The 23,376-nt window shown below is 37.2% G+C and overlaps 1 protein-coding gene and 1 long non-coding RNA gene across 8 annotated transcripts in view; both read right to left on the bottom strand.

Annotated features, from left to right (window-relative positions):
- Positions 1–23,376, bottom strand: part of LOC146404833 (uncharacterized) — a 1,439,763-nt gene that overhangs the window by 1,249,652 nt on the left and 166,735 nt on the right. The window lies entirely within an intron of this gene.
- Positions 1–23,376, bottom strand: part of SRBD1 (S1 RNA binding domain 1) — a 226,402-nt gene that overhangs the window by 183,153 nt on the left and 19,873 nt on the right. For all 7 annotated transcript variants that reach the window (XR_014842007.1, XM_021087562.2, XM_021087563.2 and 4 more), the window contains exons 5-9: positions 17,300–17,466; positions 13,998–14,115; positions 12,433–12,571; positions 7,453–7,549; positions 5,752–5,887 (exon numbers count right to left, since the gene is read on the bottom strand). Coding sequence is in view for 6 of the 7 variants with exons in the window: in XM_021087562.2 (XP_020943221.2) it covers positions 5,752–5,887; positions 7,453–7,549; positions 12,433–12,571; positions 13,998–14,115; positions 17,300–17,466 (657 nt within the window). In the remaining variant the exon portion in view is untranslated. The remainder of the gene's footprint in view (positions 1–5,751; positions 5,888–7,452; positions 7,550–12,432; positions 12,572–13,997; positions 14,116–17,299; positions 17,467–23,376) is intronic.

Here is a 23,376-nt window from a genome sequence, read left to right as displayed (position 1 = left end):
GAACTGTGAATGGGCCATAATATTTTGAAAAGAATCTTTTTTCCTAAGCAATAGGTCTCAACTGTGGGCTTAAAATAGTCAGCAAACCATGCTGTAAACAGATGTGCTGTTATCCAGGCTTTGTTGTTCCATTTATACAGCATTGGCAGAGGCGCACTGGCTTCAGTTTCAAGTCACCAGCTGCATTAGTCCCTAACAAGAGAGACCCTATCCTTTGATGCTCTGAAGCCAGGCATTTTCTCCTCTCTAGCTATGAAAGTCCTAGATGGCATCTTCTTCAACTATAAGGCTATTTTGTCTATAATGAAAATCTGTTATTTATTACAGCCATCTTCATTAATTACCTTAGGTCTTCTGAATAATTTGCTGCATCTTCTACCTCAGCACTTGCTGCCTTACCTTGTACTTCCATGTTATAGGGATGGTTTCTCTCCCTAAACCTCATAAACCACCCTCTGCTAGCTTCACACTTTTCTCCTGAGGCTTTCCCACCTTTCAGCCTTTATAGAATTGAGGAGTTTTGGGCCATTCTCTGCATTAGGCTTTGGCTTAAGAGAATGCTGTAGCTAATTTGATCTTCTATCCAGACCAGCGAAAATTTCTCCATATCAGCAGTAAGGCTGTTTCACTTTCTTATCATTCCTGTGTTCGCTAGAGGAGCAATTTTTATTTCCTTCAAGAACTTATCCTCTGCATTCACAACTTGGTTACCTATTTGGCACAAGAGGCCTAACCTGTGGCATATCTCAGCTTTTGACATGGCTTCCTCACTAAGCTTAATCATTTCTAGCTTTCGATTTACAATGAGAGATGTGCGACTCTTCCTTTTACTTGAACACTTAGAGGCCACTGTAGGGTTATTAATTGGCATAGAGTCACTATTATTGTGTCCTGGGGAACAGGGAGGCCCAAGGAAGAGAGAGCCAGGGGAACAGATGGTTAGTAGAGCAGTTACAACACACGTAACATTTGTCAGGTAAATTTGCTATCTTATATGGTCTTGTAAATATGCTGTCTTATAGCTGTGGCACCCAAAACAGTTACAATAGTAACATCAAAGATCACTGATCACAGACCACCGATACAAATATAATGATAACAGAAAATTTTGAAATACTGCGAGAATCACCAAAATGTGACACAAGAGACACAAAGTGAGTAAATGCAGTTGAAATATGGCATCAATAGATTTGTATGATACACAGCTGCCACAAACCTTCAATTTGTAAAACAAGCAGTATCCGCAAAGCCCATAAAGGCAAGCACATGGAAAAAGGCCTGCCTATGCATAAAACCTTCTTCAAAGGAACATAAGAGCAGAGGCCAGTACTCTACAGCCCATGAACCAAAGCCAGTCTAACATCAGCTTTCAAAAATACAATTTTATTAAACACAACCATGCTCACTCATTTACGTATTTACTATTACTGCTTTTATGCTACAGAGACAATAGCATAGTTGTTGGAAGAGTTATATAGCTTACAAAGTCTAAAATATTTTCTCCCTGGTCTTCTACAGAAAAACTTTGCCAGCTCAATACTAGGCCAGAGAATAAGTTTCAGTCACTTAAAAGAAGACAGGAACATTTTGGCAAAAGGACTAAGGGCAAGCATTTCATATAATTGTAGGGCTAAGATTAAAACAAGGGTGGCAGCAAATTCCATTTTAAAAATATAGGTTGCAATCCTCATACCAAAGGAGACGTCAAGCTAAAAAGCATCAACTATGATAAAGGACACTTTATAAGGTTCAAGCCACATGCTGGTTTTGGAATACAACAATAGATTACATACCACACTTTAAAGATACTGTTAGGTGTGACATCACCAAAATGGTAGAGTAGGGAATTCCAAACTCCAACCCTCTACAAAAGTAACAAACTGGCAACAACTGCCAGAATCAACTTTTTCAGAACTCTGGAATCTAATAAAAAAACTTACTACAACCAGAGGAATGCTTAAAGAAGAAATTAGTCATAAAATTTTGGTAAAAGGGCATTTTTAACTTACCATCCCCCACTCTGGAGTTCAGCAGTGGTGGTGAAGATCACAGCCTACACTCCTGGTGCAAGCTACTAGGTCCAGAGGGAGCGACACAGACTTTATTCTCAAAAATTTGTGCTTATGTTTTTGATCTGTCTTGCAGCTCCCTGAGGGATTAACTCAAGGGACTGCCTTTGTTTTGCCTGTCTCAGAGCTTCCCTAAGACAGAAGCCACTTCCTGGGTAAAATTTGTGAAAGTATTTAAAGACAGTGTGTTAGCCACAGTCTTAAGGAGTAAGGGATAATAGTCAGGGATCTGAGATTATAGCAGCAACCATCAGAACAAAAAAAAAAAAAAAAAAAAAAAAAATCACAAAATACAAAATAAAAACAAACAAACAAAAACAACAACAAAAAGTGGGAAGAGGCTAGAAAATGAGATACTTGAGGGGAAAGGGGCCTTTTAAAATTACTGCATATTCCAGGAACTCTAAGAGGTCATGTGTATACTCAGAACTAGATAGACAGATGCTCTTAAAACACATGAGAAGACCTTAAGTTTTCACTTCTGACTGACCTTTGAGCTCCACTTAAAGAGGAAGTGAAGAGTTCCTGCCGTGGCTCAGCAGAAACGAATCTGACTAGCATCCGTGAGGATGTAGGTTCGATCCCTGACCTCACTCAGTGGGTTAAGCATCAGGTATTGCCATGAGCTGTGGTCTAAGTTGCAGACATGATTCGGATCCTGCATTGCTGAGGCTGTGGCGAAGGCAAGTGGCTATAGCTCCAATTAAACCCCTAGCCTGGTAACCTCCATATGTCAAAGGTGCAGTCCTAAACAGACAGAAAAAATAAATAAATAAATAAAGAGGAAGTGATGGCTAAGGTAGAGTTGTAAACAGCCTCACTAAGCACTGAAAGAGTGCCCTAACACAGAGAAAATACGTGAGAGTGTGTTTTTTGCTTTGGTTCCAGGAATTAAGGAAATCTCTGTTGAGTAACTAACTATCTACTAAGCTAAAAGAATAGAGACTTCAGTGGCTAACCATGGCAAAAAATAAAGACTGGAGAAACACTTCAGAAGTCACTAAACAAACCACAAAACCCCACAACAGCAGCAACAACAAATGCTGGGGAGGGAAAATAATCTGGTTTTTAGTGCTGCCAAGTCATAATATTCAAAATGCCAAGCTTTAACAAAAAATTATACAGCAGGCAAAGAAACAAGAAATTATGATCCATTTATAGACAAAAGAAATTGACAGAAACTGTCCCTGAGAAAGTTCAGAGCTTTACATTATTAGACACACTTTAAACTGTTTTAAATATGTTCAAAGTTAAAGGAAATCATGGACAGAGAACTAAAGGAAACCAAAAGAATGTTGTCTCACAAATACAGAATATCAATAAAGAGTTGGGAATTATAAAAAAGAACTTAAGGAGTTCCCGTCGTGGCGCAGTGGTTAACGAATCCAACTAGGAACCATGAGGTCGCGGGTTCGGTCCCTGCCCTTGCTCAGTGGGTTAACGATCCGGCGTTGCCGTGAGCTGTGGTGTAGGTCGCAGATGCGGCTCGGATCCCGCGTTGCTGTGGCTCTGGTGCAGGCCGGTGGCTACAGCTCCGATTCAACCCCTAGCCTGGGAACTTCCATATGCCGTGGAAGCGGCCCAAGAGATAGCAACAACAACAACAACAAACAACAACGACAAAAGACAAAAAAAGACAAAAAAAAGACAAAAAAAAAAAAAAAAAAAAGAACTTAAGAGAAATTCTTGAGGTAAAAAGTACAATGACTAGAATGAAAAATTTCTAGTAGTGTTCAATAGTCAATTTGAACAAGCAAAAGAATCAGCAAACTTGAAAATATGTCAATTGAGATTAAACTGTTTAAGAAAAAGAAAGGAAAAATAGAAAAAGAAATGAACAAAGCCTGAGAGACTTCTGGGACACTCTCAAGCATGCCAATATATATATATAATCGGAGATCCAAGAGGAAAGAAAAGGGCTCAAAGAATATTTGAAGAAATAATGGCCAAAATTCTTCCAGTTTTAATGAAAAATATCTATTTACACAACCAAGAATCACAACAAACTCCAATAATAAACCAAAGAGATCCACAGCAAGACAAATGATAATCACATTGTCAAAAGTTAAAGTCAGAGAATCTTAATGAAGCAAGAGAGGTAAGTCATCATGTGCAAGGACTCAGTAAGATTAGCAGCTTATTTCTCATCAAAACCACACATCCCAGAAGATCCTGGGATGACATATTCCAAGTGCTACAAGAAAAAACTGTCGACCAAGAATTCTATATCCAGAAAATCTGTTTTGCAAGATGACAAAAATTGGAGATTGGTTACACAACAATGTCCATATACTTAACATTACTAAACTGTACACTTACCAAAAATGGTTAAGAGGTTAAAGTTTATATGTATTTTATCACAGTTAAAAAAAAATCAAAAGTATAATAATACTATTATATTTTAAAAAATAAGAAGAAATTAGGAGTTCCCATTGTGGCTCAGCAGAAACGAATCTGACTAGCATCCAATACAATGCACGTTAGATGCCTGGCCTTGCTTAGCAGATTAAGGATCCAGTGTTGCTGTGAGCTGTGGTGTGGGCCAGAGAGACAGCTTGGATCTGGCATTGCTGTGGCTGTGGCTGTGGCTGGCAGCTACAGCTTTGATTCAACCCCTAACCAGGGAACATCCATATACTACAGGTGAGGCCTAAAAGAAAAAAAAAAGGAAAAGAAAAGGAAAAAAAAAAAAAAAGAAGTTAAGACTTCCCAGATAAACAAAAACTGAGGGTGTTGACCTGCTTTACATGAAATGTTATAGGACATCTTCCAGGCCAAAATGAAACCAGACAGTAACTCAAAAGCATATAAAGAAGTAAAGAATACTGATAAATGTAGCTACACAGGTAAATATAAAAGCCAGTATTATTATATTTTTTATTTATTTATTTTTTTATTTTTTGTCTTTTTGCCATTTCTTGGGCCGCTTCTGTGGCATATGGAGGTTCCCAGGCTAGGGGGTCCAATCGGAGCTGTAGCTGTCAGCCTACGCCAGAGCCAGAGCAACGCGGGATCCGAGCTGCGTCTGCAACCTACACCACAGCTTGCGGCAACGCCAGATGGTTAACCTACTGAGCAAGGGCAGGGATCAAACCCGCAACCTCGTGGTTCCTAGTCGGATTCGTTAACCACTGCGCCACAACGGGAACTCCATATTTTTGATTTATAAAAAAAATTTTATATATGACTTAAAAGCCACATTTCACAATATAACCTATAATTACAATTAGGATTAAAATTAGTATACTGAAAAATGAAAATAAAAGACTGAAATATAATGACCATGATCTATACTACTGAGATCTCTCATACTTCATTCCAAATCAAATATCTCTAGTTTGTATTTCACATGGAAAAGATCCAGAATTGAGCCAAGTCCAAGCATAATGGGAAGGAAGATCTAATAAGAAAGATCACCAGGCAGAAAGTCAAGATGCCTGAGGTGTTATACCGTTAGCTCTGCTAATAATACTCAGTGCCATTTACTAACTTCCATGGGTCTTGAGTTTCTCATTTGTGAAATATATAGAGAATATAGAAATATTATATGATTTTATATGAAGAAAAAAAGAGAACGGTTGATTGAAAATTCTTTAATTCCTTAGTAAATAAACTAATACACAAATCCAAAGTATTACCATTATTACTACCATCAGCATGCACAAGTGGTTTCCTTATTTACCTGATGATGTTGGATGTTTCTTATGTTGCATGAAAAATTTTGGTAGAGCTGAAACTTATCCACATCTTTTTCATTGACTTTTTTTGAGGACACCTTTGCCAGAGATGACTGGATACAAATATACCTATTTTGGCACCTGTTCAGATATACAAATATTCAAACATCAAGTGGTTATTAATATGTGCTTTAGTAAAGAAATACATTACGTAGAAATAAGATTAACAAAAAACTAAATGATTTTTACCAAATGAGATTTTTTTTTTTCACATGATGCTAAACTATAAAGATGTTATTGACCCATCAAAAGAGGACTCCTCTCCGAGTTCCTGTTGTGGCTCAGCCAGACCCAACTGGTGTCTGTGAGGACTCAGGTCCAATCCCTGACCCCTCTCAGTGGGTTAAGGATCCGTTGTTGCATGACCTGCAGTGTAGGTCTCAGACTCAGTTTGGATCTGGCATTGCTGTGGCTGTGGCATAGGCTGGCAGCTACAGCTCCGACTGGACCCCTAGCCTGGGGACTTCCATATGCCGTGGGTGGAGTCCTTAAAAGGCAAAAACAAAAAAAGCGGGGGACTCCTCCTCACCTATTCATCCTAGCACAGGTGCTCCAGATCTATATTTCAACACAATCCTCTCATAAAATGCCTATATGAGTTCAGATACCCACTGCAGTTATGCAAGAGACTAATAACTCTGGCAGAGATACCCTTTTCTAACCACTGTGTTGGGGAGTCAAAAACTTAAAAGCTAAAAAGAAGGGAAACAAGATGATGTGTCAGGACAGCTTCCAAAGACAACTTGTGAAACTGAAGCAAATTTCAGCAGTATAATTATTAATAAAAACACATTTAAAAACCTAAGCAATTCTCCTACTTCAACTCATTCCTGCTGGGGTCACTGAGAAAACAGAAGAATTCTCTCCCTTATTATTAACAAGCAACAGTTGTCAACAGATTCATCTCCACCCTTACTCTCCTCTGCACAGAGCATATACCTAGAGAGTGGAGACAGAGGAAGAGCAGACCTCTGACAAAACCCTGTCTTCTGATACACAGAAGAAAAGGAAAGACACAGTACCTAAAAACAGGGGTTTAAAATAATACCTTTTTTTAATGATCCATAAAATCCACAAGCCCAGATAGGGTCTAGGTCAAAGGGTTTTATGCTCTTACAAATTGGGATTGTAACACCATGCATAAGCTGCTCTCTCCATCACCCAAAATTAATTTTGAGGTCAGCACTTTTATCCATACCTGATACTAAACATTCTCATGTTAATCCAACCTCTGGTAAACACCAGAAGTGAAATATTATAAAATGAAGTTCATATATCACAATATGTTTAAAAAGCAATGCCACCCACTCTAAATGGTTATGGTCTCTCTCTAGCACATACTGCATCACGCAGTGGTTTTTAAACTGTGTTCCTCCGTGTGCCTCTGCTGAGGCACTTCATGGTTAGGAGGATGAAGAGGCCGAGTTCTAGGCTCCCTGCCCAGAATTCAATTAAGGCGACTTTATTTTTATCTGTCTTATATATTCAGGTTCTGTTGTTTGAACAAAGAGTTCTACTACTAAAAAAAATTAAAAATGTTCTTTAAAAGTCTGAAAATAAAGGTTTTAATAAACTTTGGAATTAGCACTAACTGCGTGACCCTTAACAGCCTGAGTCCACCAAGCAGAAAACTCTGAGTTACTCACAGTTTCCGAATGAAGTCAAGTGTGTCTCTGTCTTTAGCAATCATGTCTGCTAAAATATGCTGCACTCCTGTTTCAATATCCTGGAGTGCTGAAAGCCCTTTAGGAGAAGGGTAAGAGGGAAAACAAAAGTGAAAACTACAGATTGGTTTTTAAGTCTATAATTAAATCATAATAAATTTATTCCAGTCAAAATAAAACCTTAAATTGACAAAATTCTTTTTTTTTTTTTGTCTTTCTAGGGCCAAACCCACAGCATACGGAGGTTCCCAGGCTAGGGGTTGAATCGGAGCTGGGGCTACTGGCCACAGCCACAGCCACAGCCACATAAGATCTGAGCTGCATCTGTGACCTAAACCACAGCTCACAGCAACACCGGATCCTTAACCCACTGAGCAAGGGCAGGGATTAAGCCTTTGTCCTCATGGATTCTAGTTGGGTTTGTTAACCACTGACCCACGAAAGGAACTCCAAAACCTTAAATTGACAAACTTCTTAAGACAGAAAAGCATCACAGCAGTGACTAGCTTCCCTCTGCAACAAAAACAGGTTCCAAAAACAATAATACAGAATCTTAACATACCCTATAACCTAGAGTGAAAAATGCAGCTCTGGAGCCTGCTGCCTGGTCTAATCCTGGTTCTACCACCTACCAAATGTGTGACTCTGGGCAAGTTACTTGACCTCTCTGTACCTCAGTTTCCTATAAAAATGGAATAATAATAACACCTACTTCATGAAGTATTTACAAAGATTAAGCAAGGTTAGAGGAAATATATATTAATAGAATTATAAACCAAAGCATACCATTTCATTCCCATTACAGAAATTCTCTTTTTCAAGAACTTATCAATATTCCTATTTTGGCTTTTGAGGCATTTATTCACATTTGCAATGACCCACTTGAATTTCTCAAATCTCATGAGCACAAGAGCCATGATGTCGCTGTTGTTCTTCACAGCTGAACTGTCTCCTGTTCATCTCCACAGCTGAATTGTCCACCAACACTTCGTTACCTTTCCTCCAAGTGCTTTCACTTTGCTACTTTATAGCAATGTGTCTTGTACACTAAGGCCCGTGCAATAGCACCTTATACACTGAGAGAGATCATCTGCGATGTATTCTTTATCATTCTATTTCCATTAAAGCATTGGTTTCTTTTTTCCTTGCATTAAAGCTTAAATTACACAAGCACCGAGTATCATAAGTATGTCTTTCTGACAGTATAGTTTTAATGAGTAATAGGTACCACAGGCAAAGAGAATAGGAGGACAGACTTACAGAGTAAATAATAAAGAGAAAAGGTCTTGTTGGCTTTTGTTATGATAACTGATCTTAACTAATGATGTAATTGCACTTTTTTTTTTTTAAACTTTTTACGGCCACACTCTTGGCATATGGAGGTTCCCAGGCTAGAGGCAGAATCAGAGCTACAGCTGCTACAGCTATGCCACAACCACAGCAACGCCAGATCCGAGCCCATCTATGACCCACACCACAGCTCATACTAACACTGGATCCTTAACCCTCTGAGCAAGGCCAGGGATCGAACCTGCAACCTCATGGTTCCTAATTGGATTCATTTCCACTGCACCACAACAGGAACTCCTGCGTAACTGCATTTATTTTAAAAAATTAAAGAAACAAATTTGGACACCGAAATTAATAGGAATTCTGTTTACATTTTATTTTATTTTATTTATTTATTTACTTTTGTCTGTTTACATTTTAAAAAGAACTTCCCTATGAGGGAATTTTTCAGGAACAAATTATCTCTAAGAAATGGAAGACTATATATGCAAAGGACTTTGAACAGCTGTGGCACACAGCCAGCAGTCAATAAATGTCTGCTCTTATGTTAGCTTTCTCGCTAGATCAGTCTATTATCTTAGAAAACCACTCACCATGTACTAATTCTTAGAGTCCATAAGTACCAACATCACTACTCAAAATTTAATGAGAATCCCAGGGTGAGAAGTCAGTAGTAAAGATGAAACATACAATGAGATCGATTAATAAGAGAGAACAGGAAGAGATTATAGATTTTGTTATTATAACAAAAGGCCTTTGAAAAGCCCACATCATTTGAGGAATACAATTTATAAATCTTATGCAATTAATGAACCTTGGGTAATTAACATTATGCTAGAACTCTAGAAAAATGCGTTGCCAAGTTCAGTCGAAGGACCCAAACATAAAATCACACTAGGTATTTCCTAAAAATATAGATTCTAGACTGGGGGAATCTAGATTTTGTTGTTTTACAGAACATATTAGATGATTTTTATACTCATTAAAGTTGGGGGGGGAACTACAGGGAGGTGACCTGAACTACCTCTAGTGCTGTAGTTCTCAATGGGAGGTAGAAGTGGTCAGTCATTTGGAAAGTTTGTCCAAATCACAACCCACCTCTTCCGCCTCTTTCAGTCCGACTAGAGAGAGAGAACTGGAAGAGTCTTGTGTATTTTGCCAAAAAGAAAAAAAAAAAAAAAAAAGTTCCCATTCGGCACAGTGGGTTAAGGACTCGGCATTGCTGCAGCTGTGGCACAAGTCACACTGCAGTACAGGTTTGATCCCTGGCCTAGGAACGTCAACTTCTGCATGCTGTGAGTGTATCCCACCCCCCCAAAAAGAGAAAGAAAGAAAAGTAAAAGCGCCTTCTCTCATAAGAGATAACTGAACACTGGGACTTAAGAGAGCCAAGGATAACAGAAGTTCACAAAGTATATAGCACCTCAGTAAAATCAGGAGAAAATAATGTTCAGAGAATCAGAAAATCATATGCCTTGCCTGGCAGTGAAAGTTTTACAGCTACGCAACTCTTCAAACCTCCATGTCTGTAACAAAAATGGCAGGGCCACCATTTTTCCTCACTTAATCTGCTCCAAGACCACCTCGTTCTACATACAGGGGCAAGCATCTAGTCCTCCTTGTACACAATACAGGGATATTCTGGATTTTCTAGGATGTCCATTTGTAGCATCATATATCTTTTTGATTCAGACTAATTCTTTTTAGTCTGTGGCAAGTAAAGTGTCTTCTACAGAGGAGGAAGAAAAATGAAAAAACACCTGGTTTCTTAAATACTTCTTTGAGAAATGATGGGAAGAATGAAAACACTTCTTTTGAAAAACAGTAATAGAACAGAAGGTGACCATGAGTATGTATGCAGCACAGAGAACAAGGGGACAGAGAGAAGGGAAAACATTCCAAACAAACTCTGAAAAGCAGTATCTACCTTGTTTGGAATTGATTACAACTCTTCCACTATACCTGTGGAAGAGCCTCGATATACCCCATTATAAGAAGTGTCACCTAGTGCCCATAATCAGGTAGTCCATGAGCATCATCATATATGACAATTAAAAGCTATAAGGTTATCAAAACTACCTAGTAGGAACTCAGTGTGTATGTGTAAACTGGGGAAAATTTTTATCAGAGGAGGTGAAGAGTAGCAGGAGAGGAAATAGACCAGAAGAGAAAAATAAAAACAGACTATAAATTATTGTGCACCTAACATTCTGAAAGCTCCAACACTTGATTCTAATAAAACATACACCATCATTGGGCACAGACAGTTCCACTGTGGCTAAACTTAATGCTTGGCTATACAGTCTCAGCTAATATTAAAATATTAAAGTTGCAATCACTTGAAAATATAACTAAAAATACATATTTAAAAAATTAAACAAACTTGAATTTTACTCATTTCAACCCATCTCTAAATTCAGATAATACTGGTTTGCTTTTTCTTTTCATTATTGCCCTTTCCAAAGCAGATACTAAGATGTGTGTAATCATGAACAAGCAGACATTCATATTTTTATAGACACACATACTCGTATTTTCAATTGCAAATTTACATTTGCTGGATTATTTAAAACAGACAGGCTCTGGTAGGCTGATTCTCTACAGTTGAGTACATCCTGTGGGATTTTATTATCAGAGACTGCCCCCTACAGACATTTATGTCTCCTAACCTAAAGTACAGAAGGCCAAAGGAAGAATGAGAGTAGCAATCACCAGAGCATCAATCGCCCCGTTCAATTCACTCAGAGCACCCCTTGAAAAAGACCTCTCTTACTCAAAAAGCTCTCACTCTAAGGCTTATTTTGACAATAAAACCAGTATACCCTGACATGTATCAGTTGTCACATTCCTTGGGTTTTTCTTAGAAAGATCGAGTCTCCCTTACCCCTTTCTCATTCTCTCCCTTGCATGCACACACACAAAGTGACAGGAAGATATGCTTCAGAAAAAAAAAACAAACACTTTACTCCTCAAGAGGAGAAGTATGGGAGCAGTGCTTCACTTTACAATTCAGGTCTGTCCGAATTAAAATTCTTTTTACAGAATAGATAGGTCTTTCACAATTAAATAAACCTTGAGAAATAGAATAAAAGTTTTAAAAGACATAAAGAAGGATCGGTATAACCTTAGATATAAAGGGAATTCTTTAAAAAGAAAAAAAAATCTTAACAAAATTATAAAGATTAATAAATTAAATATGATAAAACTAAGACCTTCTATTTACCAGAAGACAGCAAAAAGAAAGTGAGAAAAGTTATAAATTGGGAGAAAAAGATTTGTAACACATATAACTGAGAAACAATGTCTAAGAAATACTTATAAATTAATAAGAAAAAAGAGAACACAATAGAAAAATGAGCAAAAGACTAGAATAGGCACTTCATCAAAAGAGGAAAACTGAATTGCTAATAAGCAGGAAGTGTATCAAGATTGGTTTTATTAGCATTATTTATTCTCTATATGCTGCAATATTCCTTTGTATCATCATTATTTAATGAAACACTTTTTTTTAATGATTTTTATTATTTTCCATTATAGCTGGTTTATAGTGTTCTGCCAATTTTCTACTGTACAGCTAGGTGACCCAGTCACACGTATACGTATACGTTCCTTTTAAACATCAGTTTTCAAATTGAAAAAAGAAAGAAATAGGAGTGACCTTAAAGCCAGTACCTTTGACATTGGGTCTAATGTAAGAGAGCAGGTTGAGCTCCCCTGGATTCTCAAGCAGTGTCCGGGCTGCTCCTTCTAATCCCAACTGCTTTGCTCTCTGGGCTTTGGTGCCTTTGCTCCCAGTTTTATATGGCGCTGACTAGGAAAAAAAGTCAGAAAACAAACCAAGTCATTCCATCTTAAAAGGCCAAAGTTAAAATTGGGACACAAAATTAGAGGGCACATGAGAAGGCTAAAGACATCCTCTTCTCAACCCTTTCTTCTTCCTTCAGAGATGAATTAATACTACCAGAGAATATGAGGAGGTTGTTCCTTACGGGACTCTTTATTTTCTTCTGCATGCTTACAGTTGAATATTTGTTTGGATTCACTCAACCTAAAGACTCAGTACCTGGACTGCCAGGGCTACAAGTCCTCACTTCAAACAGGCTCCTCTAAAAGATGCCCACACACAACGCTTCTACTTCTTAGTCCACATTCACTCCTCAACCTACCACCATGCGGCTTCTCTTTCCACATACCTCGCTAAAAGTGGTATCACAAGACCCACAGTGATCTTTTTCAGTCTTTGTCTTGCTAAAACTCCCTGCTATGTTTAATTACCTCCTTCTAAGATACCCTTCCTTAAACTTCTATGGGTATTATCTCTCCTGACTCTTCATCCTTCTCTATTCTTTCCATGTTTCCTTCTTCTTCTTCTTCTTTTTTTTTTTCCCCACTGTACAGCAAGGGGATCAAGTTATCCTTACATGTATACATTACAATTACATTTTTTCCCCCACCCTTTCTTCTGTTGCAACATGAGTATCTAGACAAAGTTCTCAATGCTACTCAGCAGGATCTCCTTGTAAATCTATTCTAAGTTGTGTCTGATAAGCCCAAGCTCCCGATCCCTCCCACTCCCTCCCCCTCCCATCAGGCAGCCACAAGTCTTTTCTCCAAGTCTATGATTTTCTTTTCTGAGGAGATGTTCATTTGTGCTGGATATTAGATTCCAGTTATAAGTGGTACCATATGGTATTTGTCTTTGTCTTTCTGGCTCATTTCACTCAGTATGAGATTCTCTAGTTCCATCCATGCTGCTGCAAATGGCATCCATGTCTCCTTCTTAAGCTCTACCTTCCTCCGACCTCCCTCAAAAGTTAGTGTTCCTCAATGGGCTATCCTGACCTTCTTACCCCATGATCTCTTGTTGAGTGAAATCTTCCATTTTTGTAATTTCAAATACAATCTACATGCTGAAGACACCTACATGTGTCTCAAATTCAGTACTCTCCCTGAAGCTTCATACTTCTGCAACCTACTCTCCTTTTCCATCAACTGAATGGAATTCCTTGAAGATAAGGACTATATACATTATTCATCTTTGTAAATCTAAAAGCATAGCCCAAAAATCACCTGATAGATATTTATCAAATAAAGGATATTGTGTTGAATTAAATAATTATGATAGCTGATAACCTTAGCTTTTTTTTTTTTCCCCAGCTCTTCTTTAACTATTAAAAAACCCAAATCATAATGCACTCAGGTACATATTCCATTACAAAATAAAAAGGGTTCCTTACCACGTGTTCTAGTTCTTCAAAAGTTTTACAGTTCAGCAAGGCTTTTAACAAGCACTCAGACATCTTCCCCTCCTTCTTAATTTTTTGGATTGTACTATGAGTCTTCTTTGCAACAGCCCTGAAAAATAAAAACTTAATACATAAGACCTCTATGTTAAAACTTTCTCTTTGAAGCTATCTCAAACTTACAGAAAAGTTGTAGGTAAGGTAAAAAGAACTCCTTTTTCCCTCTGAACCACTTGAGAATAAGTTATCATCATCACCAATACTTTAGAGTCTATTTTCTATAAACAAGAATCTTTTCCTATAACCATCAAAAGCAGGTAATTAATATTGGTATAAAATTGATATATTCTAACCCTCAGACCTCATTCAAGTTGCACCAGTTGCTCCTATAATGTCCTTGATAGTGAATTCCACTAAAAATGGGTTTTATGTAATTGCTATGTGTCTACAGTCTCTCTTTTAAGTTGAAACAATACTTCAGCTTCCCCTCGATTTTTCAAAACCTTGATACTCTATTTTTTTAATGATATTTATTTTTTCCATTATAGTTGGTTTACAGTGTTCTGTCAATTTTCAATTGTACAGCAAAGGGACCCAGTCACACATAGATACACATTCTTTTTCTCACATTATCCTCTTTCATGTTCCATCACAACTAGATATAGTTCCCAGTGCAATACAGCAGAATCTCGTTGCCTATCCACTCCTAATGCAATAGGTTGCATCTATTAACCCCAGACTCCCAGTCCATCCCACTCCCTCCCCTACCCCCTTGGCAACCACAAGTCTGTTCTCTCAAGTCCATGCACAAAACCTTGATACTTCAGAATGTATTATTATTATTATGACAGTCTCCCATCCTGTTTCATTACCTGTAACTCTTTAAATTTCTGCCTTATAATAATGGTATTGCTAAAATGATGGGCAAGAGTTATACATGATAATATAAATTACTAAAAATGGTTGATGAAAAGGAAATTAAATCTACTTATGAAAAACAAAAACAAAAACACAAAGACAGAAGACTATAAACTAAACAGGAAGAATATGCAGTCCTTAGATCACCACCTCTGTATCTTTTACATTTCTGGTAGCCCAAGACTGCTTTCAGAGGCTGAAGCCGACCAGGGTCAGCTTTGACAAAAGGCCAATGTCCTATCGGCCTGCATGTAAGGAACAGAAGAGTTATCTTTAGAGAAAATACAGGGAGTTTCTTATTATCCATAACCATAATCATTTTTTTTTCTTTTTAGGGCTGCACCTGCAACATATGGAGGTTCCCAGGCTAGGGGTCCAATTAGAGCTAAAGCTGCCAGCCTACGCCACAGCCACAGCAAGGCGGGATCCGAGCCACATCTGTGACCTATACTACGGCTCACAGCAACGTGGGATCCTTAACCCACTGAGCGATGCCAAGGATCGAACCCGCATCCTCATGGATCCTGGTCGGGATCGCTAACCCCTGAGCCACAAAGGGAATTCCCCGTAATCATTTTTAAATTCACTTTAACAGTGACTCTTAGCAAGAAATATAATACCTTACAACCCAGTATACATATACACATATACACTTTCATATTTAATAATTATATAAACATGATAGTTTCATGAAACGATATTTACCTTTACCACAAAAACTGCACTCATATTTTCTATTCTCTATTTCATTTTTGCTAAAGTGGTAATGACCTACTCAATTAGTTTCACTACTCTTTTGTGAGTATCAGTTAACAGATTGAAAACCAATGCTCTAGATGCAGAAAAAGTTAAGCTTAAGAAAAAAATAGAGATCATATCTTATTACTAAAAAGAAATCTCTGTATAATATTAAAAAAGATATTCTAAGCCCTCATCAAAGCCACCACTTACTTGGAGATATATTCTTCCACTAATATGATCTCTTGGAGCAGAAATGTTTTTTTAGAGAAAAAGAAAATAATAATAGTAATCTTGACACAGAGCTCCTATTTGTCCCCCACACAAAATTTGATAGAATACCTTTAATTTTCTTAAGGTACCTATTCCTGCTTCTTTCAATACTTTCCCAATTTTAGATCCCCAAACCCTTAGATTTCTTCATTACTTTGCCTCCAAGCAAACAGAAAGCTTACTTAAGATGTATACTCTGCTGGACTTCTAGATGTGGGCTACAGATGAGTTTGCTTGGCCCTGAAACTTTTACATAAAAACAGAAATAACCAGTTTTTCAAAAATAGCAAGATTCAGCAATCTGTCAGACAACCCTGCATGTTATAATCTGCTGGAGATGAGTAGTGGCTGCCCCTCTTAAACAGGACTTGTGATCTCCAATTTGTATCACAAATTGGATGCCTTATGCTTGATTATTCTAGCCTGGCCCTGCAAGATCTGAATCTGAAACCACTTAACCAGTCGTTTGTATTTCGGGGTTGGCTAACTGATTTTGCCTCTCCATAAAATATAACTCTCTATACATTAGCACGTTAATCCTCCTGTCATCAAAAGAAATCCAACAAAAGGGTAGAAATGTTAGTGAGATGCAAGTTCCTCCAAAATCAGTGAAGCTTATCAGTAAGCTTGTTCTAAAAATAACCCTTCATGCTTTTAGAATGGTTTGATGGTAAGTTTGAAGAACACATATCAACAACAGAGCACCTGACATGTAGGAGACATGCAATAATGCATGAATGGTGAAGAGTGTTTTAATGAACTCTACTGAATAATACAGTTAGTCTTATAGTCTTCGTATGCTTATTTCTGAGTTGCTTTCCATTCTATAACCAAACAAAACTTACAGTCCATTAACATTAAATTACCATGCCCTTTAAAAGAATAAAAAAGGAAATATACACAGTTCCTGTCAAACTCTATACTGCCGAAGAACTCCCCATTTAGGGACCTTACACTAATAAGAGGACAGTTTTATGTAAGCCACTGAAGATTTAGACTAAAATGTATTTTTCTAAGTTTCCTGCTGGTAGTTCTAATTTTGCCATTATGCAAAACCATTTCTATGAAAGATCATGAGAGTCAAACTCTTAGGCACGAACCCCTAACAATGCAAACCACACCTTCTGCAGAGGTATGCCCAAGCTATGCATGAACACACCAGCAGAGGGACTCTGTACCCCTCTAACTGAAGGTACTGACTTGGAGCTGCTTCCTCTGTTAGAAGGAGAATACATCCAGAGTATAATAAATCAAGAGAACAAAATATTGGAACTGTCAAAATACACTATCATTCCTCACTGCTTTGCCTCATTGGCTCACACACCTGCTTCCCCCTTACAGAGGACACCCCTTCCCAGGTTTCTTACCGTAGCTCCTCAAGGGTTTGACGAACTTCTCTCAAGGAATCGGCATCAAGGTTATTAATAAGCTCTTTTCGGTAACGTATAATGAAGGGAATTGTGTTATCATCATTAAAGAGACGAATAATATTGGCACAAACCCAAAGTTCAATGTTAGTTCTCTCAGACAAAACCTGCGAATTAAGGATATTTAGTGATTGAAAAACCTGAAAATAAAACATTGAAATTGTACAATATGGTTTAAAACGTAGCACCAAATAATGTTCTCCAGTCACTTAGAAACAAATTGCTGTGGTTTAAAAAAAGAAGAAAAAATTAAATGAAATATAGGTAAATGCTGACAACTGCAGTCACTTCACTGATTCAATAAAATCCATCGGAAACCACTCTATCATCCAAATTCTACAGCTGAATGAGACATGCATTTTTCATCTCTCAGACTGGTACCAATGATCAAGAGGTTGGTAACTCGCTATGTTGGCATAAGTGATGGGAAAAGCCACTTTCAATTATTGCTAGTGAAAAAGTACAATGGTTTAACCCCTTGAGAAAGAACAGTTTTGTCAATATCTATCAAAAATTTATAATGCATAAATTCTATGGCCCAGCAATTACAATCCTGGGAATTTATTCTGACATTTTCAGACCTCTGGAAAATGATATTACTTTTAGTGATATTTTTAAAGAACTTTTTCTAGTATATTAGAAGTCAGCAAAAACTGGTCTACAATGGGGAACTGGTAAATAAATTATAACATGCCCATGGAATAAAATACCATGCAACTTTTATATGAAAGGACATAGAATGCATCACAACAACTTGGAATATAGCTTATTTTGGGAAAAAGTAATTGGTTGGCTTAGAGCTAGGCAGGAAGATCCTTCTTTGTCCTTGGAATTTTGTATCATTCACATAAATACATATTGAAAATGATTATTTTTTAAAAAACGAGTCTATAGGTTTCAACAAAATAGACATGTAAGCAGAAAAATTTAGAGAAGTCAGCCTGAAGAAGAGCATAAAGAATAAAGAAAGGATAAAGTGCAATTTCAGTAACTGTTCTCAAAACCTAAGCAGATTTGTTTTAATTAAAACACAAAAGGCATATGTTTAAATGGTATTTTAGTCTTGATGCTCAAGATACGCCAAAAGTGGAAAAAAAAAAACAAAAATTATTACAGAATTACCATGATCAACAACCTAACAAAATCAAGTCAATGTATAAAACAGACTGAATTTCAAAACTATAGATGAAGGAGTTCCCATTGTGGCTCAGTGGTAATGAATCCGACTCGACTAGTATCCATGAGGATGTGGGTTCAATCCCTGGTCCTGCTCAGTAAGTTAAGGATCTGGCATTGCCATGAAACTGTGGTGTAGGTCGCAGACATGGCTCGCATCCTGCATTGCTGTGGCTGTGGTGTAGGCCGGCAGCTGCAGCTCCGATTCGACCCCTAGCCTCCATATGCCGCATATGCAGCCCTAAAAAGACAAAAAAAAAAAAAAAAAAAAAAGAATCAATTACTAAATATTTCTATAGTCTATTCCTACTCTTTGTTTCTTCCCCATAGATCAGTCTAGTTCAAAAGGGGATTATTGAAAGGGCCCTTTACTATTCTTCTTGCATCCACTAAAATCCCAACCATGTCAATCTACATAAAGGAAGAATAATCTTTACAAAATATATATTGGACCATGTCACCTAACTGGTCAAAACCTTTCAATGAATTCTCATAGCATTTAGAATCCAAAGTCCTTATCATGATCAAAAAAATACTGGCTTCCCTGTCCAATTTCATCTTAACCAGGCTTCCTCCCATTAGAAGCCAGCCCCAATGGGCTGCTCCTAGAACAATGCTCAGGTCCTAAAACAAGCACAGTTGCTTCCCTCTTCAGAGGCCCACACAAGGCTGCTCCCTCTTTCAGAAATGCTCCTCTTACTTGATATCATCCCTGACCTTTACAAAATCAAACTCGTTTGTATTTTCTCTCTCAAACCTGTGCCTCTTCCTGTCTCCTGTTCCAGTCAACATCATCTCCTGCCACAGAAGCCTTTGGCGATCCTGTGGTTATTGCCCCCAGTGGTAACTCCCAGTTATGTAGCAGCTTTGTGGCCAGAGAGCCTCCACTCCAGCTCCACAGCATTTTAGTCAGTAACCAGTTGTTTTAGAATTAACAATAGCCCCCAGAGAGCCTCCACTCCAGCTCCACAGCATTTTAGTCAGTAACCAGTTGTTTTAGAATTAACAATAGCCAACCAAAAACCTATAAAAATGAAAAGATGGAGAACTATAACTCAGATGAGGGAGAAAGGACAAACCCCAGAAAATCAGCTAAGCAATGAGGAGATTCTCAGCCTCCAGGAAAAAGACTTTAAATTGTTGATGCTGAAGATGATGCAAGACATTGGGAATAAACTGGAGGCAAAGATGGATAACTTACAGGAAACACTGAGCAAAGAGATACAAGATATAAAACTTAAACAAGAAGAGATGCAAAATACAATAACTGAAATAAAAAATTCACTAGAAGCAACCAACAGCAGAATACAGGAGGCAGAAGGACGAATACGCGAGGTGGAGGACAGATTAGTGGAAATTACGGATGCATAACAGAAAAGAGAAAAAAGACTGAAAACAAATGAAGAGAGTCTCAGAGATCTCTGGGACAACGTTAAACACACCAACATCTGTATTATAGGGGTGCCAGAAGGAGAAGAGAGAGAGAAGGGGACAGAAAACATATTCAAAGAGATGATAGCCGAAAACTTCCCTAACGTGGGAAAGGAACCACTCACTAAAATCCAGGAGGCACAACGAGTACCACATAAAATAAACCCAAGGAGGAATACACCGAGACACATATTAATCAAGCTAACCAAAATTAAAGACAAAGAGAAAATCTTGAAAGCAGCTAGGGAAAAGAAACAAGTAACATACAAGGGAACCCCAATAAGGTTATCAGCAGATTTTTCAGCAGAAACTCTGCAGGCCAGAAGGGAGTGGCATGATATACTTCACATGATGAAAGGAAAAAACCTTCAACCAAGATGACTTTACCCAGCAAGGCTCTCATTCAGATTTGAAGGAGAAATCAAAACCTTCACAGATAAGCAAAAGTTGAGAGAATTCAGCAATACTAAACCAGCCTTACAACAAATACTAAAGGAACTTCTCTAGGCAGAAAAGAAAAGACAGCAACAGGAAACAAAAATTCCACAAATGACAAGGCTCACCATATATAGTAAAGGTATATATACAGTAAAGATATGAAATCATCCATGCACAATTATACCACAAAAATCAGAAATCATGAGAAGAGGTGGGTACAAATGCAGAACACTGGAGATGAACTTGCAATTAAGAGAACAACAACTTAAAACAATCTCATATACATATAGACTCTTATATCAAAACTTCAGAATAACTGCAAACCAAAAATCTACAACTGATACACAAACAAGGAATCTCTGAAGAAGAAATATATCTCATAGTAAATAAGTGCATAATCCACCATGAAGGGGCTCATTTGACATCCTTCTTGGAATGCTGAAGTCTTCTTAGATCTGATTCTGATTTCCTCTCCATCAAAGAATTTATGATAATTATAATTAAATAATACAACTGTACAATTAAATAATATAGGTCTACAATTGTATTATTCATAACCATTTCTCTCCATGGTACAATGTAAAATCTATAATGTCTTGTTTATCACATTACTTAGAATGGTGTAATGCCTTTATTGAAGAATCAATGAGATGGAACAAATTGTGAGGACATATTTATATAGTTACACTTTTTTAACCAACTTATGCACTTTATATTTTACTTATTTTCAGAGGGTGTATTATTTTTGTTATGCTTACCAGTTAAGTTATTCTTTTTATTATGCTATATAAAATATTTAATGGTATATAAGGCTTTCTTCTTTATAAAGTTTAGTTGCATAATACACACAATTTTAATATAATGCTAATTTTTAAAGAAAAATTGAAATGTAATAGATAATACTAAATAGTAAAGATGAAAGCCATACAAAATGGGATAAAGTATAGAATAAATTTCCTATTTGTCTCAGCATGTTTTCCATTCCACTTATCCAAAGGGAGTTGCTTAATATGTTTCTTAAGATCCATGATATAATAATCTGTGTGAATGTAATTGTGTTTAAATGTATGTATTTTATTTTGTAAAAAAAAATTGAAAGAACAGGCATTCTTCCTAAACCATGCAAACCAATCACTAGATATTATTGAACATGAAAAGAAAATTGTATACAGTGATGAATATATTTGCTTTGGAATTAGTTAACTAGCTAGTTACCTACAATCATAAAAGAGCTATGAAGATACAGCTGAAGGGTAAGATTTAAAATGTTCTTTAATTACTGTATGATAGATAGTTTCTTACCACTAAGTACTCAGAATTGTCAATTCAAACTATTTCCAATTTGAATTCTACTAAGTTTTCTTAATTAGTTTCTAACAAGATTTGCTTCATTAATGGAGTTTTTATTATTGTTGTAATTAAAAATAATTATGGAATATGTGCACACTCCTCAAATAAAAAAAAAAAAAAAAAAGAATTAACAATAGCCAGAGTGTGGCCAGAAGGATTAGTCCTGTCAGCATGAAGATGGTGGCCTAGAACTCTGGACCAAGGTACAATTTCCTCCTCCAGAGAGTTTGTACAAGCAGAATCTTGAAGTTGGGTGGTAGAGTTAAGAGAACCATGGAGAGACTGTGGCAGGGCGCTGACTAAACTTTCCTGTTACCTACGTCAATAAATCTCCTTTACTGCTTAATCTACTTTCAGATGAATTTTCTTAGTGCGACCAAAAGCATTCTAAGCCATGTCCTCAGGATCACAGTGTGTTCCCTATCCTATTCATCTAATCTGTCACCAAGGAAGCAAAATGAACTTCTAAAATGTCTGTTCCTTCCCCTCAAGCTCCATCCCTGCTATTATCTTCTCTTATCTGAACTACAGAGCAGTTGTGTTTTTTTTTTGTTTGTTTGTGTTTTTTTTTTGGTTCTCTATGCTTTCCACTCAACCTCTCTGTATCACTACTGATTATAGTTCTAAAATGCATATATAGTAAGTCCCTTATTTTTTGCCTCTCTTCTTCTGAACATAAGCTCCAATGACTCTTATCTAACTACTAGTAAAAGTCCAACCATTGTAGCATAGTTTTAAAATCCCTTTCCAAGCACAATCCCAAGTTTCACTGTCTTCAAGGAATAAACAATCTAGAAGGCAAGATAAAATGTTAATGTAAATAAGTACAAATAGAACAGAATATGCCAAGGAATAAGTGGTATAATGTTTTCAGAGAAGAGAAAGATCTCCCTGATGTAAACGAGGAAGGCCTGCTGCAGGGATAGCATTTCAGCTAGCCCCTGGTAGGCCAGATTCTGAAAGATGGATAAGAGATGAAAACGACAAAAATGCTTTGGATCTGGGTGATTGTTAGATCCCATGGGCTCCCACTATCCTAAACTAGTTCAGCAACTGTTTTTTTGTTTTTATGGTTTTTTTTTTTTTTTGGTTTGTTTGTTTTTTGTATAAGCGGTTGTGTTGATTTCTTTTCAGCAATTGCTAAGACAGCTAAGTCCACACCCCCATCTGGACAGTACTAGGTCCTAACAAATCCAGAGGTATCCTATGTGTTAAGGGAGTGTATGCTATTGCTTATGCAAATCTGCTTCTTGAAATAAAGGATACCAAAACTTTTGGGCCTCCAAATCATCCAATTTCTCTTCTTTTAATTTAGTCAAACATTTATTTTAGCTGTGTTATATGCCAATAACAATACCAAATCAGTGATAAACAAAATGCAAAAAATGCAAATGCATTTTTTTAAATTTATTTTTTACATTTTCAGCAATGTGAAAATGTACCAGGGCTACTGAGATGAGTGAGAAAGGGGAAAGTGGATGGAGCTAGATGGTGAATTCCAAAAAGAGCTGAACTTTATCCTACACTCAATATCAAGCCACTCAGTGACTGGTCCGCTCATTACTTGATTTCAGCTGTTGAATCAATCCCCCTCTAAACTCCCTTGCCATTTTGTGGCTCAA

The sequence above is a fragment of the Sus scrofa genome, chromosome 3, assembly GCF_054392235.1.
Source record: "Sus scrofa isolate SSC_HxYL_T2T_F1_AM1 chromosome 3, Sscrofa_HxYL_maternal_Yorkshire_Landrace_v2.0, whole genome shotgun sequence".
NCBI lineage: Eukaryota > Metazoa > Chordata > Mammalia > Artiodactyla > Suidae > Sus > Sus scrofa.
This window is presented reverse-complemented; position numbering and strand designations above follow the sequence as displayed.